We start from the raw sequence: 16,316 nt of genomic DNA on the forward strand, positions 1-16,316 counted from the left end.
TTTGCTTTGATTACCCTAGTAAAGATATATCATGCATCTGAACTCAATAAAACTCGACAGATATGAGAATAAATATTAAAATTATAAATTCACATCTTTTATTTATATTTATATTGTAGCCGTTCTGTCTTTTAAAAGAATGAAAACGAGAAGCATCATACTCATCGGCGATCCTCGGAGTTGCCATCCCTATTTGGATGTGCTTGAATTGCATATTTTCTGTGGACCGCATCTCCTGCTTAATCTAATGCTCTTATGTTTTAATAGATGTCGTTTTGCCTTTCCAAATAAATAAAATGAGTATGTTTGATTATTATATATTTAGAAAATTATTTTATAAATTAAAACTGAAAAACTGATTTTCAGAGTGTAGAAGTAGGGGGAGATGATATAAAAAATGTATAAAAAAAAGAACATGAGTAATAGGAAACTGAAATAATTTAAAGATATTCTATTTTTTGTTTGTTTTAAAACTCTAAACGAACGTATTCATTTTGATTTTTTTTTTAAATCAGAAAATAGTTTTAAAAATCATGAAACAAAGAGGGCCTAAGTAATAGAATTATCTGATCATATTTTTTTGTTAAAATTATCTTATCATATTTTAGTAAGAGACAGAGAAAACCAAAGTGAAAGTAAATAGCAAAATATATTCTCAATTCTATCATAATATAATATAAAATTTTAACTGATAAATAAAATAAGATGAAAACAGTTATGTTACCATATCCTCTTAATTCAAGAAATTATCCTGTAGATTAAGATTAAACACAAAAAGTTGTGTTTATCTTATGTCCAGCAAAAAAAACACCGTGTTTATCTTATCGGTTTAATTAAGGTGTTTTTATCATTTGTATCTTTGTCCTTATAGAAGAAGTGATTTTTTTAATTTTTATAGTTTATATTAATTATCTTTTAGTTTCTGTAGTTTGAAAATAATTTTAGTTTTTATAATTTGTATTTTAATTTTTTTTAGTCTTTATAATTTATATTTTAATTCACTTTTAATCCTTAACATCAAAATATGAGTAATATTATCAATTCCAATTAATTAGAAAAATATTAGTAACTAATTCATAATTAATTTATCGCAAGATAATATGTAATAAAAAAATAATTGATAATTTATAAATAAAAAAATAGTTGATAATTTATAATTAATTTGTAGCTAATTATTTTTATATAATTTTTTGTAATAAAAACTAAAAGATAATTAAAATATAAATTATATAAACTAAAAAAATCATTTTTAAATTATAGGTACTAAAAAATAGTTAAAATATAAATTATAAGGATTAAAAAGACCACTTTTAAATTATAAGGACTAAAAGAAAATTAAAATATAAATTATAAATAAAAAAAACCACACTCAAATTATAAAAACTAAAAATACAAATAATGAAATGATAAGAAACAAATAATTAATTTAACTTGCTAAAAATAAAAATGGGGCGTAACGTAAGAGTGAAATGAGATAGAGCAGTATGTAGAGTACAAGTGGAGAGGTTGAAACAGCGGTTATATAAGAAAAACAAGGTACTAGAAAAGACAGAGACATATATATTATGTCGTATTGCCATCCTAGATTCCAATCCTTCCTTCCTTCACATTCTATTCTATTTACCCTTTGTTGGTCCGCGAAGTTTCTTGTTTCCTCCAACATATAATACCTCATCTTTCTCTTTCAATTTCTCTCTTCGCTTTTTTTTGATTCACACACAATGGGTCTCTGGGATTCCTTCCTCAATTGGCTCCGCAGGTAAACCTCTTATCCACAATACTACTATTTGTTCATTATATATATATATATATATATATATATATATATATATATATATATATATATATATATATATATTTGTACTTATTTGGGATTTATTATCTGTGAAATTTCATCCTAAATTTTGGGACATGCTTTATTGATTGAGATTCAGAAAAGCCTTAAAAGTTGAGCTTAGGTTAATTGGTTTTAAGGGTTCCTTTTAAGTCAAGCCCTTTAATGATTGTGAGTTTCTGTTTGTTGGTTGTGTCAGCTTGTTTTTTAAACAGGAGATGGAACTTTCACTTGTTGGCCTTCAGAATGCTGGCAAGACTTCTCTTGTCAATGCAATTGCTGTGAGTTGCTGCTGCTGCTGCGTTGCAATTTTTTACTCAATTTAGAAACCCTGAAGTTCAGTTCTAGTATAACTGTTATTGACATTGGTATTTGGTTTTGTTTACCTGCAGACTGGGGGCTACAGTGAGGACATGATTCCAACTGTGTGTATCTATCTTTGCTTTTTGATTGCATCTTGAATGGTTACATGTTTGAAGATTGTGAGCATGTTTGCCTTTGTAATTGAAATATAATTCTTGGTGTTAAACCCAGGTTGGTTTCAACATGAGAAAAGTGACTAAGGGAAATGTCACAATAAAGCTTTGGGACCTTGGGGGACAGAGGAGGTTCCGATCAATGTGGGAGCGATACTGTCGGGGTGTCTCTGCTATCGTGTATTGTCTCTCTTACTGCTCTCTCTTTCAGCTATATATTCGTGAGTGCAAACATATGTATATACATTCACACACACACATGACACATGCATATCTTTCATTGTGTTTTTTAAGTTTGGCTTTGAATCAAAAGTTGCCAATAATCTTAGACTAATAGGATATTTCAGTATAGTGTTTTAAGGATAATGATTTTTACCCCTCAAAAGTTCTCTCAAGAAGCTGGCACAAAATTGATTATTTCTCCAAAATAAGTTTGAGCCAAACAAATACTGACTTGTAATTTTTAGGTTTTATATGCTCTTTTTTTTTCTTTTTAACTTTTTAGTTTTTAGACTTCAAACAGGAAATTGTCTGCATTGTACAATTTCATTGGAGGTTTTTGTAAATAGAGTTCCATTTCATGCCATTTTACTTAAGATACCTCATACTGTTAGAGGGTTTTTTCTGGTTCCTTGGAGAAGTCTAGAATAATCAACCATGTAAATGAGGGTTTTATCCTTACCCTAAGTGTGCATTTGTTTGAAGAAGTAGTAAGTTATTTTTAGGAAAGTGAACTTGGGAATATAATATTTTCATGTTATAAATTTTTAAAAAATTGAGCATTATTAATTCCCTGGCAAGTGACACATTCCAAGTCCTGTCTTTTTTTTATTCCTGTGATGAGGGATGGCCGGATGGCTATGTTGCTTTCCCATTCCTAAGCTATCTTGTCATCCAACCTCTGTGGCACTACCACTCCCCACTTCTACCACAGTCTTTATCCCATCATTTGAATTTTGCAAAACATTTCCAAAAATGTTACAATGCTAGCCAAACATTCATAAGCATATTCTTTCAAAACACAAAGGCCTCCTAAGATCTTTTTAGGAATTAGGAGAAAAGGAAAATGTTTGTGAAGCCTACTCTTATAATGATTACCTATTGCAATGACTAACCATCCTTTAAGTTTATTTAAGCTATCAAGAAAATACTTGGGAACAGTTTTTATTTACATCAATAATATGTACCCTCATGCAAATAGACTTTGGGATTTAAGTGAGGACAAATTTTATTTCACCACTAACATATGCTGAAGCATAATTTGATATAAGATGGAAGTATTAAGAATTGAACACCTGACTTACTCATGGAAGAGGCTCATATGCCATATGATGGTTCAATCATCCTTGAAGACACATGGATATTGTCATTTATATTGCATAGATCTCTAACAACATATAATACAGGATACTCACCCCAAAAGCAGTTTTTATACTGTTGTCTTTTCCTGTTTATGTTTCAAACACAAAGAATGGAAAACGTAATGCTTGGTTGTATCAAAATCTATTGTTTCTGATGATCTAATGGAATGTTGGTCATGCATGCTTCATCTTGTGGAGTGTTATTATATATAGCTCTTTCAAATTATTGGAAATGTCCATTCTCCTTGTTTTTACACTTTTGTTCTTTTCCTTGATGGATGCTAAGACAGATATGTTGTAGATGCCGCTGATAGAGACAGTGTTCCAATATCTCGAAGTGAGTTACATGATCTATTGACAAAACCTTCTTTGAGTGCGATTCCTTTGCTTGTTCTTGGAAACAAAATTGACAAGTCAGAAGCTCTTTCTAAGCAAGCATTGGTAGATCAGCTGTGAGTTCTAGATATCAATATTGTCTTATATCTTTTTTCTTTAAAAAAAAAAAATTGTCCTGATGTGTTATGTAACTAATTGAACATTTGGATTTTCTCCTTGGTTGATTTCAGAGGACTTGAGTCAATTAAAGACAGAGAGGTCTGCTGCTATATGATTTCATGCAAGGATTCTGTTAACATAGATGTAGTCATTGACTGGCTAATCAAACACTCAAAAACTGCAAAGTGATCCTTGGTTTGGCCAGTATTTCATTTTTAGTCAAAGATACAAGGCGTTGAGGAAATTCCTTCTTGGTAGAAGAATACATTTTCATTAATTTAGTTGTGGTTCAAGTTTGTTTGTATAGTAATCAAACCAGGTCAGATCACTCAAATATTGCATGCAGTGTTCCTATGTATCATAAACCGATTAGTTGATCTCGTACATTTTATTTTTTTTGGTTTCTATTTTTAATAAAATACAAGTCCAACAAGTTTATTTGTCTGAAAAATTGAATACTATTGTGTTCCTTATATGGGGAAAAAAGTTATATCTTGATGAATGCTTCCCAAATCACCATTTGAAAATGTATCAACACTTGTCTTAGCATTTGAAAGTAGCAAAGGCATTGGATATTACTTGGCAATCAATTTATTATATACAAGAAAGATGGGCATTATTTAGATTAGCGTGTGATTTTTTGGTATTTTTGTTTTTCGTTATCTAGAAAATAGCCGTGTTTGTAAGTTGTAACTTGTAACGCTTGTTTTATATGATAATATGCAGCAGCATAACATGAGAAATGACCTGTATCTTTTCGGTTACAACAACAGTAAAAATGACCATTAAATTACTGGAGTTGAATGATGAATCTTTGGAAATAGAAAACGCACAAATTTCATATTGTGGTGTACAACTATAGGGTTTTTCTTTCTAAAATAATACTAAAATAATATTTATCAAAATAATAAAAAATATAATTACCAGTTTACGTATAATTAGAAAACGCCTAATAAAAAGATGTCATTGCTCTTTTACAAGTTTATATTTTTGTTTTTCTAAGAAAACTGAAAATGCCGACTTGTTAGGCGTTAACACCATCTTTTATATTTTTAAATAAAAATAAAAATATAATAAATATAAGTAATGATTATAAGCATACTCGTATATTATAATTTTAGTTAAAATATACTTGTATCCTTCGTCTTATTTTTATTTTTTGGTTCTTTAAAAGTACTAAAAGAATTGAATTGGAGGATATATATTACAAGTTATAACTTCACTAAATAACTACAAACAATATCGGGCAAGTTAAACTTTTTTAACACATCATGGTGTAAAGTGAAAAATCGTTCTTAGATTGTCTCATTGGTTAATTAAGTATGTGACATCATGACAACTTATTCTTTTATTTTATTTTTATATTTATGATCAAGAAGCCTTATTGATAAATTTGTGAGATCAGGTCTCGGGTGATAGGTGATGGATAAGGGATGTCTTCCTTAGAATAATAATTTCAATATTTGAACTCTTAATATTATAAGTTTAACTGCTGTAAAAAAAAATATTATAAGTTTAACTTATAGTTAACTTTTATTGGTATTAATAAATAGTACATGAATTGATAGTGTAATAAAAATTACATTATTATTTAATTAAAAATTATCATATATATAATAAGTTTATTAACTTTTATAATGACTCTCATAAAATTGATATCAATAATGATTTGAAATTAATTGACAGTTTAAAAACTTTTTATGCTCAAGGTACATGCATATTAATTTTTTAAAGTATGTGACAAGTTGGAATGCAATAAATAGAATACAAATTTTTTTTTTGAAGAAAATTAAATTTATAATAGCCTGAGTAAAAGAGAGAACTTGATTTAGATTTTTGTTATACTTAGTAAATTTAAACTGATGTTTACTTTACAAATTTTTCCATAAAGAGCTTTTTCATATGGACCGTATAATCGCCCATAACCCATTAGATAGATGACTCCAAACCAATTTCTCAGAAGGCCCACGACTTCTTGAAAAAATAATTTTGTTTTATCTCATCTGAAGGTTAAAAATATCTATTCTTTCTATGTATTGCTAATTTGATTCAATGGTCATTATTAATTCAAATATTTATTTATTTTTATTTGGTGGACTATGGCTATTGCCCAGCTGCCTGTGCGTAATTGTTTTTGTTTGGCCACTATTATAAAAATTAAATGATAAATACATATAAGTATTTTTCACAAAAGGTTTCACTAAACATGAAAGTCATGGCTGGGATTTTTTTGCCAATTACTTTCTAGCAGCCCTAAAAATATCAACTATTAATTCCTTTGTGTAGACTTTTGTGATAAATCTTTGTCTTTCAACCACTATTTTTTATACTAAAACATGTTAATTAGCTTATTTCTTCAATAGCGTCTGCGTTATGCTAAATTATTATACTTCCTTCTCAAAACTATTTTTAATAGATGATGTGTTTGATTGAATGCAACGTTTTTGACGCAAGTTTCCCCAAGCAAGAATTGGAATTTTCTATATATGCAATGTATGATCGAAAATCCGTGAAATATCTTTGAGAAAACCAATCAACGGAGAAGAAAAAACATCACCCTAGGCAGTATATATATATATTTTTTTTCCTGAAAATTTCAAGTATACTTTTCCTCGTTGAAAATTTTGTGGATTTGAGAGAAGCACCTGTTAACATTTGAGTTGACCGTGATGTCAGCAACGTCAAATTTTAAACTTCTTGAGGTAACAATTATGATGTAAGCGTGAAGTGTCACGAATAGAGAAATTAGATTAAATTATATAGATAGACGAAAAAATACACATATAATATATTAATAACTTAATACTCAATGAATATAATTCCGTTGACAATACATGCACTCTCACATTGGACTAAAAATCCTAATTGGATTGGTTGAAAAAAATATTAACCACCTAATTACCTAATAATTGACCGAATCACAATTGAGATTTTTGATTTGTACGCTAAGAGCTCTACACGCATGCACTTGTTTGTCTAAATGTGTCAAGTACTTTAACAGTGCCGAGAGGAAGTTCAAAAGAGCACGTTGTCCTGTAGTTCTTTCTTTTCTTTCCCTCATAGTTGTGTACATAATTATTTTCAATAAATATTAATTGCATTAGACATGATGATAAAAGTTTCCAATTAGGCACAACATATTTTGAAACCTAGCTAGTTCCATGATACTCAAAATTATCGCTCGTTATAGTCAAGAATTTATTTATTTTGTTGGATGATTTTGAAAATCATTGTTCCCATGGACTTTGCGACTCTTATCTAAGATTTCAAACACTTATTAACGTAATAACACAGGCATCATTTCCTCACTATTGTTGTGTAGGACAATTATGTCTCTCACTGACATGTGAAAGGGCAAAAGAGGATCGGTGGTTGCATACACCAGCCACACGTTAGAATGATCTCAAAATTTATAATATAAAATGTTAATAAAATGATTTTAAAAAATTGTCTAAAGTTCAAAGTCAGTACTACATGACTTATTAGGTGGCACTACGCAGGTAAGTCCAAGATGGGTAGTTGTTGTTATACGTCAAGGATTTATACTCTACTGAGAGAATTGAATAAAACATAGATCTTACGAAATCGAATTAACCCAGAAGCAGTTTTGTCAAGAAACCAGGATACATGCATAGAAAGAGGATACGTACAAATCCAATTTTTATGCCATTTTTATACAATATAAAATGTTTTTATTCATCAATTTTAGTTTATATGGAGTTAAATTTGTACCCTTTTTGTTGTTCATTTTTAATACTTCTTAATTAAGGACTAAAATTCATAAATAAAAATAAACGAGGGTATAAAAATAAATAAATAAATTTTAATAATTAAAATCTGAAACCTGAAATTGTATAGAGACAAAACCTGATTTAACTGAAAAATTGAATAAAGCATATATGTTAGGAAATCCAACTAACCAGCAGCAGTTTGGTCCAGAAACCAGGATACAGAAACATATAGGATAGGTACAAATCTAAATAAAATAAAATAACGGTCTTCTTAATTAGTGTTCTGATTTTTATTTTGTTTTTGAAAGAACTAGTGTTCTGATTTAGAGATTAACAATATAATTTTTTTAATTAAAATTTTCCTTAAGTATGTACTGAAAGTATACTGAGATGCATTAGTAACACTTTTTAATGTACTTTTTTAACTATTTTTTTTACGGTATAATGAGAAGTAGTAGTAACTTTATTTTGTTTCTTTAATCACATTGGTTACTCTTTGTCATTAAAAAAATATAGATACAAAGATGATTTAGATGGATAAAAACAAGTTAGTGAATGTCCCCTAAACTTATTATACCTACACAATCTTGCTGTTAATTAACAACTCAAACTCGGAGAAGATTTAACTTGGGAACCGGCTGCTAGAAGAAGCAGGACTAATCGTCAGTTATTAAATACATAGATTCTTCCAATTTGGAGACACAACTTGATTTTTGGGACCTATGGTAGAGAACTGAATCGCTAGTGTTTCGTTAATTAAAGAATGATCATGCATAAATTAAAAATGATGTATATCATATCATTGGAAGGAAACTCAACAAATAATAAACAAAAACAGAGTTGTTAATGGAGTAAGTAAATGCTATCGGTTAGAGAAGGTTGATTTCAACATTAAAAATGCTTTTTTTTTTGCCAAATCGATCAATAAATAGTGATAATGTATGATCATGATAATCTTCTAGGGAACTAGGGAATGAACGGTCAAACACATTATTATAATCATGTGTCCTAATGGACCGTAGATAAATATTAATTAGAAATTTAGAATTATAAACTTCGTTGTTGACAACTATGAACCTTATGTGTATTTTTACTATTTTGGTATAACTATTAAAGATGTGTTTGTACTTTGTATATCAGTTGAATTATTGTGTCTTATTGATATCAAGACAAATTTAACAGGTGAAGTTGAGTGTTGCATGATTTAATTTTGAGAAACAATTCAATGACAATGATAATTTCTTGCCGTGCTCAAACGTGATTTGCTTTGCTCTCTAACGGATATTAGGTGCCATTTGTTTAGGGTTTGATAAAATTAATTTTCGTTGTTGAATGTGATTCAGATCTGAGATATAATTATGTTTGAGTCGGTCGGTGGATAGAATTATTATGTATGGTAATTTTTTTTGAATATTTGATATAATTATATATATTTAAGATTCGGAATTAAGATTATTGTTTAAATTTTAAAAAAAAATTGTTTAAGAATTTTGAGGACGATGTCCCTACACTATATATAAGGATACATGTTTAAGAATTTTTTCCTTCTAGCTATAATTTTCCAACTTTCCAAAGTGTATAGTTTCTGCCCTCCATTGACCTTTCATTGCGCAAGCAATCTTTCAATATAATTTTCTCCAAATTAATACGAGTCTCTTCACTATTTTTTTGGATAACGTTATATATATGAACATGGTACTTCGTTTTCTGAATCATTTATCAATATGAAGGATATATTTAAGTAGAAAAAGCATCACTCTTCTTTCGGGAGTGAAGCAACAATTTGGATAAAACAATCACAGTTGAGTCCATTCACCATATATACAATTAAGACGATGCTATTATCATGACACAATAGTCAACAGCAAAAATAGTTTGCAAATGTCAAATTCAAAGGTTGCTACTACTCTCTACTGGGTTGTTGCTGTTTCATTTTCTCCATCCCCTCAAAAATAGCCGGCAGATATACTTACCTAGGCAAATTCATTCAGTCACCAAGACACACAAATAATAATAATAATAATCGCATATACCTCTTTGAAATATCGATCGATCAGCTATGAACTCAGAATAATATATAGAGGTTACACACTAAAAGAAAATAAATTAATTAACAAAATATGCTGTGATATATATATATATATATATATATATATATATATATATATATATATATATATATAATTATAATTAAACCTGTATCTTAGTGTTAGCAATTCTATTCCATGGGGGTTGGGGAATTCATTATTCATGATATGACGTGACTACACAGTGAAGAATGGCATACTAAAATACCTTGTCATTTTATTAATCATCTCTACAGGGATATCTTTATTTTGTAGCTATTTATCATCTCTATTCAAGTTGCAGTCAGAGAAGCTTAAAAACTCCATCGAGTATTAAAATATACAGTTGTATTTTCAGGTAACAAACATAGGATTACTGATGAAGATTAATCAGTCTCTATCAGCTACGTCCTCCTTGGTTTGATTATTATATCTGAGGTTAGATTTAAAAAAGTTTATAGATATAAAGGTTACTCAGGTGCATTTATTTTCTTTATACGTATTTTAATTTGAACACGTTATCAATTCGTCATGTCCCTGCTATCTCCCTTAATTTCATGTCAAAAAAGAAAATTTCAAAAAAGTGTATAAAGTACAGTGTAATTAGACAAAATCCCAAAAATACACCAACAAAATCTCAAAAACAAAAAGAAAGCAACAAAATCTTGATTAAGTGTCACAATATTCATAGGAAAATGTTTTAGTTAAGATGGAATAGAAACTTTTATTTTAAAATATTTATTATATAAAAAGATATGTGCTTAAAAAGTATTTGATAAAATATATTTAGTGTTCCTTAGTCATCCACTAGTTTTGCTGGATACTTGTCCAGATTTTCTCAATGTTTTGTCACAATTGATGCTGTACGTAGGAGCTGTGTTCCTTCGTCTGTAATCTTTTTCTTTAATTTTCATACGGATAAAAAAATACTTACAATACTTTTTTTTTATCACTTTTACAATTTTCAAAAATAAAAAAGAATGCAGTATTTTATAATTTTTCATAAAAATTAAACATAATAACATTTTCTTAAATTATATACTGTTTGGCTATTTTTTTTCTCAACGTAAGTATTAAACTACGAGAGGCTCATGCTGTATGACACACCATCGTTGGGTCGCTCACAAATCCTAAGTGGCTGTTTCTATAATTTTCGTAATAGAGTGGCAAAAGGTCAAACCTTATTATGAATACGTACAAATAATCTTTCAAGACCTTAATAGAAAAAAAAGAAAGAAAGAAAGATACATATAAATGTGATGTGAGGAAGCATGACTAAGGTTGGTTTTGATAAGTTCTTTTTCTAATTACAAGTAAACTTTCAAAAAAATTGTAATGATTGAAAAAGTTTATTTTAACCCACTAAAATTAACTTAATGTGATAAAGTAGAGATATAACATTGATCTAATAAGTGAGAAAGGATAAAAAAAGGAAAGAATTTGCATGTTCAAATTTCTCTAATAAATAATACTTTTTAATAAAATTATTAAACTAACAAGCTACCATTTACTGTTTTAAAAAAATTGTGATAAAGTGTTTAGGTAATACAAAGTTTTAAGTTAAAATTTTATGGTTGTCATTGCATAAAAAAGAATAACATTATTTTAATGTTGTATATATATTTTTTTTCAAAAACATAACCGCCTACTTTAATTTTAAAACTACATATTCTTATCATCTTTTTAGAAAAATTATCCCATATATATTATGATATTATGGAATTTTTTTAATTTTGTTATTATACATCTAAATGAACAATTTTTATTTTTGAACCAAAATATCCATTAATTGAGAGCTAAGAACTAATCCTTCAAACCATTAATCACATATTTAAAAGATAAAATTACAATTATGTTACAATAATTTAGTATCTAAAAGAACAATTAATCCTGCACCCTTTTCTTTTGTTGGCATTGATGGCCAATCTTTCTTGTTATATGTATAGGTGTTAGCCCTCCCATTTGCCGCTTAAAAAAATAATAGTTGCAAATTTTTTGACAATATTTTATTAAAATTTGGCCTAGGTCTAACATTTTTTATTTTCTAGCAAGGGTATAATAGAAATCTAAATCGGAATATTCAAATTTCAAACTTCTGTTTCATTGACTTGATGTTTTTATCCATCCAAAATACTAGTTAAAAACAAATGATCAATTTCCCTGTTTCTGTCCCTCTCTTGTTCTCACTTCTCACCACGTTCACACATTGGAAGTAGTAGTAGTTATAGTTATTATAAATTGAAAAAACGTCCGAGAAAAAAAAAGAGAAGAGACTTATGATGTGTGTATCATTTGCGGTAATGTCTTACTTTTACTTAATACTCTTACCATCCTCATAGTCATAGCCATAGGTTTGAGTTAGTGAGTGGAGTATCTCACGCTTCCATCACAAGCAAAGCTGGTGGACGAGGTGGTGCTTTCTGATTGAGACCCGGCACGTGCCTCATCCCCAATGCACACGTGCCCATTTTAAACACAAATCCATAATAACCGATAAAACAAGAACAATACAAGAAAGTAGTATTAGAGAAAGAAATAGTATTGAATAATGCACACAATTTTGTTCATCAATAAATAAAATATAAAATTGTGATAGTGGGATTTAGGACTTTTAGCGACTTTGAAGTTTAGAGGGGTTGATTTCTATATATAAATAAGTTGGTGGTGGTGCTCTATCCTAACTTGTGTGCATATTCATTCCTCTTGGCTCCCTTAAACTCTCTTTCTCTCTTTGTGTGTCTCTTTCTCTATTTCTGAGTCTCAGTGTTAGGGGGGTTATTCATTATTCATAATAACTTGGCTTTATAGCATTTTCCCTTTTGATATAAAATGGGAAGGCAACCTTGTTGTGACAAAGTTGGGTTGAAGAAGGGGCCATGGACTGCAGAGGAGGATAAGAAGCTCATAAGCTTCATCCTCACTAATGGCCAATGTTGCTGGAGAGCTGTCCCTAAGCTAGCAGGTCTCCTCAATTTAATCCTTAATTTCTAGCCATTCAAATCATTTATGAATAATGAAATGCCACAGTTTTTCATGCTTCATTTGCTATTTGGTTATGAATATCATTAAAATGGTTCAACAATATTTTGCATTATGGTCAATTGGTTTTGTGGTCTTTCTTCATGGTTCCTCTGTTCCGCAGCTCCTTTGATTTCCATTCTGTCAATAACAATGAAATCAAGCACCACTCAAAATTGTCATACTCTTTTCACCTTTTAGTTAGAACTAATCTTCAAAACATGTTACAACAAAAGTTGAGCTTGCATGTGTTTCTTATGCCTTTTTATTTGGAGAAATCATATTTTTTTTCCCTTGGCTTCGTAGATTGAGTGGAGAAAATAATCTTCATGTTTGTTCGTTTTGTAATTTTGAATAAAAATGCTAGGCAGAAACAATTACTTCACTAAAATTAAATTTAACAATTGGAGTGTGACTTCATGCAGGGCTTTTAAGGTGTGGGAAGAGTTGCAGGCTCAGGTGGACAAATTACTTGAGGCCAGACTTAAAGAGAGGTCTTTTATCAGAATACGAAGAAAAAATGGTCATTGATCTTCATGCTCAACTTGGCAATAGGTTATTTCCTAGCCCACTATTTTCCCTTGTTTGCTTTTTCTGCATGTATATTTTTCCTTGAAGAACATTACTAATAATTATAATCAGTGATTGTTACAGTGCTTATTTGAAATACTACTAGACTAGGCTTATCTCAGGAAATGATGAAAAGCTCAAAAGATATCTTAAGTATCACCAAACGCACCAACCTAATTGAATTTATTATTTTCATAATACATACACCCCAAGTTGTAATTCTTTATTCATCTTAGGGAAAAAGACGTGGTCCCATGTCTCAAACCTGGTAGGGAAAGGAGGCGTACATAAATTGTAGACTAAGCTCTTTTATTTTCATATTATTTTTCCTTTTTTCGGGATTAAAAAAAAAACTTCTCATGATTGCAGTTAAAATTGACTAAAATGGAATGTCATTGACGTAGAAAAGTAAATATGGGCCAAATTTGTCTTGTGGGGATTTTTTTTCTGTTTTCGTAACTTGCATGGCATATGGAGCATTTTAGTGGCTATTAATTCTTCCTTTCAAGTGATCTCCGCATAGACCTTATGTTAATGAAGGAATCTTTGTTTCTTTCGCGTGTTTTCTTTTGTAATCAATACTGTATAATACTATATATTATTCTACTAAGGCAAATGTTAACTAATCCACCAGTTAAAAAATTTAAAATAAAAATATTTTTATTAGAAAATATAAAATTCTGCTATTCATAATTTTTTTCATGTTTTTTTATGACTTTTAGATTAAAATTCGGTTAGTCATACTCTTTTATTAATTATTGATATTTTTTTCTTGTCATTTTTTTTTTTACTCAGATGGTCTAAGATTGCTTCTCATCTCCCTGGAAGAACTGATAATGAGATAAAAAATCATTGGAACACACACATAAAGAAAAAGCTCAAGAAAATGGGCATTGATCCTGCCACACATAAACCACTTCCTAATGCAAATGAACAAAACCAAAATCAAACCAGACAAGATCAACAACTACACCACCAACCAGTAGAATTAGAAGAGCCTAACCAACAACCTTTGCAAGTTGACTTTGACCCCAAAGTTGACCCAAATAAGGAGCCAGAGAAGCCAGAGACTTCATTGGAATCATCAACCATCACTGAAGAAGCCAAAGAGGAAGACCAAATCATAACACCCTTATTTGACACAATGGAGCTAATGAATGGTTTCTGCACAGATGAAGTTCCAATAATTGAACCTCATGAGATTCTAATGCCTTGTGCTCCTTCCTCTTCATCCACCACCTCTTCATCATCTTCTTCAAATTCAACCAATTTTCTTGAAGACTTGCAGCTACCAGATTTTGAATGGTCTTGTAATTACAATGATAATAACACTATTACTAACAATAACAACAATGAAGACAAAGACGACGACAACAACAACAATAGCAGCATGGCCTTGTGGGATGATGACATTATTGGCAACCGTTATTGGCTGATTAATGAAGATGATGATAGTGATGAAAACCAAGTGTTTGATGCTTCTCTCACTCAATTCTCAAAAATGTTCATGGAATCAGAATCTTGGGGATATGGCTTATTTTGATTTGAATTTTCTCCCCATTATTTGCGATTTGCTTCTAAGTTTTTACGAAGAATAAACGGTTAATAATTTATTAGGAAGAACACAACTGTTGTTTAGCATTACCAACTTTTCACTTTATCATTTACACAAATTACATGTAATATGTTAATGGAAATAATAAGTTTCTTTCTTTGCAGTAAAAGTAAAAGTTTCTCTCTTTTTTTTCTCTGTTTTATTTTTTTAATTCAATAGATATACATTGTTAATATAATAAATATTTTTTATTTTGTTAATTAATAACAAATTATTTTTCTCTTATGACTTATTCTCATTATTATTATTACTCATTGTAGTCTTTTTCTTACTAGCGCTTTCTGTTTATTTCTTTTATTATGAATCGGATATGAAATTTTCTTGCCACTCATGTTGGTTTGTTGTTCTATTCGGTCGAAGTCATTTTTTTACTTTTTCATTTTTTGGTATAATTGTTGAGGTGGTTCTAATGCTAGTTTCAGAGTCCTTATCTTTCAAATAAATAAAAAGTCCTTATCTTCATACAACTATAAAATTCATGTTTATTTTATTTTAAGGTTTTGTTAAGCAGACTCCTTTACTTAGAAATAATAATAGATTATTTTTATTAAAAATCATGTTAAGATTTAAGAATACAGTAATGCATAAATAATATATATCAATATTTTTACCAATAAAATTGTTTAGTTTTTTGGTGGAATATGGAATACAAAAAAACAACTAAAATCCACACGATAAACCAACAAAGGAATAATCAACTAACAAGAAAACAAAGATAGAATTTAGGACAACAACAAAATCTCTTTCTGTAATATGTATGGATAGAATGAACTTGGCGAAGGCATTTGCCACCCATTATTGCAATACTGCATACTTTGAGTGATGGAGTTATGGCAAGACATTCAAAGCTGACATCCATTAATTGTGGAGGAGATTTAGAGTCACAATTTTGAATTATATTTGACATGAATATTTCTAAAATCACAGCTAAGTCAGGTAAATCCTCCAAAAATCTAAGTGGGTTAAATCACCGAAGGTAGAGGAATAAACAATGATAAATGTACTCTTACAAGTAACCATTTATTAAAAAAATTCAAAAAAAAAAAATCCATAGTTATAAAAGGAATAGGACTAATCAGTAATAGACAAAATCGTTCAAAGAAAATCATGATATGTAGACGTGAACCTAATTACAAGACTTTCAATTTAA

General features: G+C 29.3%; 2 protein-coding genes across 3 annotated transcripts; both read left to right on the forward strand.

The window, feature by feature from the left end:
• Window positions 1–1,545: 1,545 nt before the first annotated feature.
• Window positions 1,546–4,617, forward strand: LOC100305570 (uncharacterized). Of its 2 annotated transcripts, none has more exons than XM_041005554.1 (6): window positions 1,546–1,759; window positions 2,034–2,115; window positions 2,227–2,259; window positions 2,369–2,531; window positions 3,958–4,123; window positions 4,238–4,617. In XM_041005554.1, the coding sequence occupies exons 1-6, from the start codon at window positions 1,722–1,724 to the stop codon at window positions 4,353–4,355; spliced, it is 600 nt and encodes a 199-aa protein (XP_040861488.1). In that variant the 5' UTR covers window positions 1,546–1,721; the 3' UTR covers window positions 4,356–4,617. The 2 variants fall into 2 exon arrangements, with proteins under 2 accessions (XP_040861488.1, NP_001237248.1); NM_001250319.2 differs by having other exon boundaries at window positions 2,369–2,490; window positions 3,962–4,123; window positions 4,238–4,616.
• Window positions 4,618–12,629: 8,012 nt separating this feature from the next.
• On the forward strand, window positions 12,630–15,275 carry LOC100792103 (transcription factor MYB20). Its single transcript, XM_003519279.5, has 3 exons — window positions 12,630–12,925; window positions 13,407–13,536; window positions 14,347–15,275. Exons 1-3 carry the CDS (start codon window positions 12,793–12,795, stop codon window positions 15,092–15,094), a joined length of 1,011 nt encoding a protein of 336 aa, XP_003519327.1. The 5' UTR covers window positions 12,630–12,792; the 3' UTR covers window positions 15,095–15,275.
• The last annotated feature ends 1,041 nt before the right edge of the window (window positions 15,276–16,316 follow it).

Source organism: Glycine max, chromosome 2 (assembly GCF_000004515.6).
Source record: "Glycine max cultivar Williams 82 chromosome 2, Glycine_max_v4.0, whole genome shotgun sequence".
NCBI lineage: Eukaryota > Viridiplantae > Streptophyta > Magnoliopsida > Fabales > Fabaceae > Glycine > Glycine max.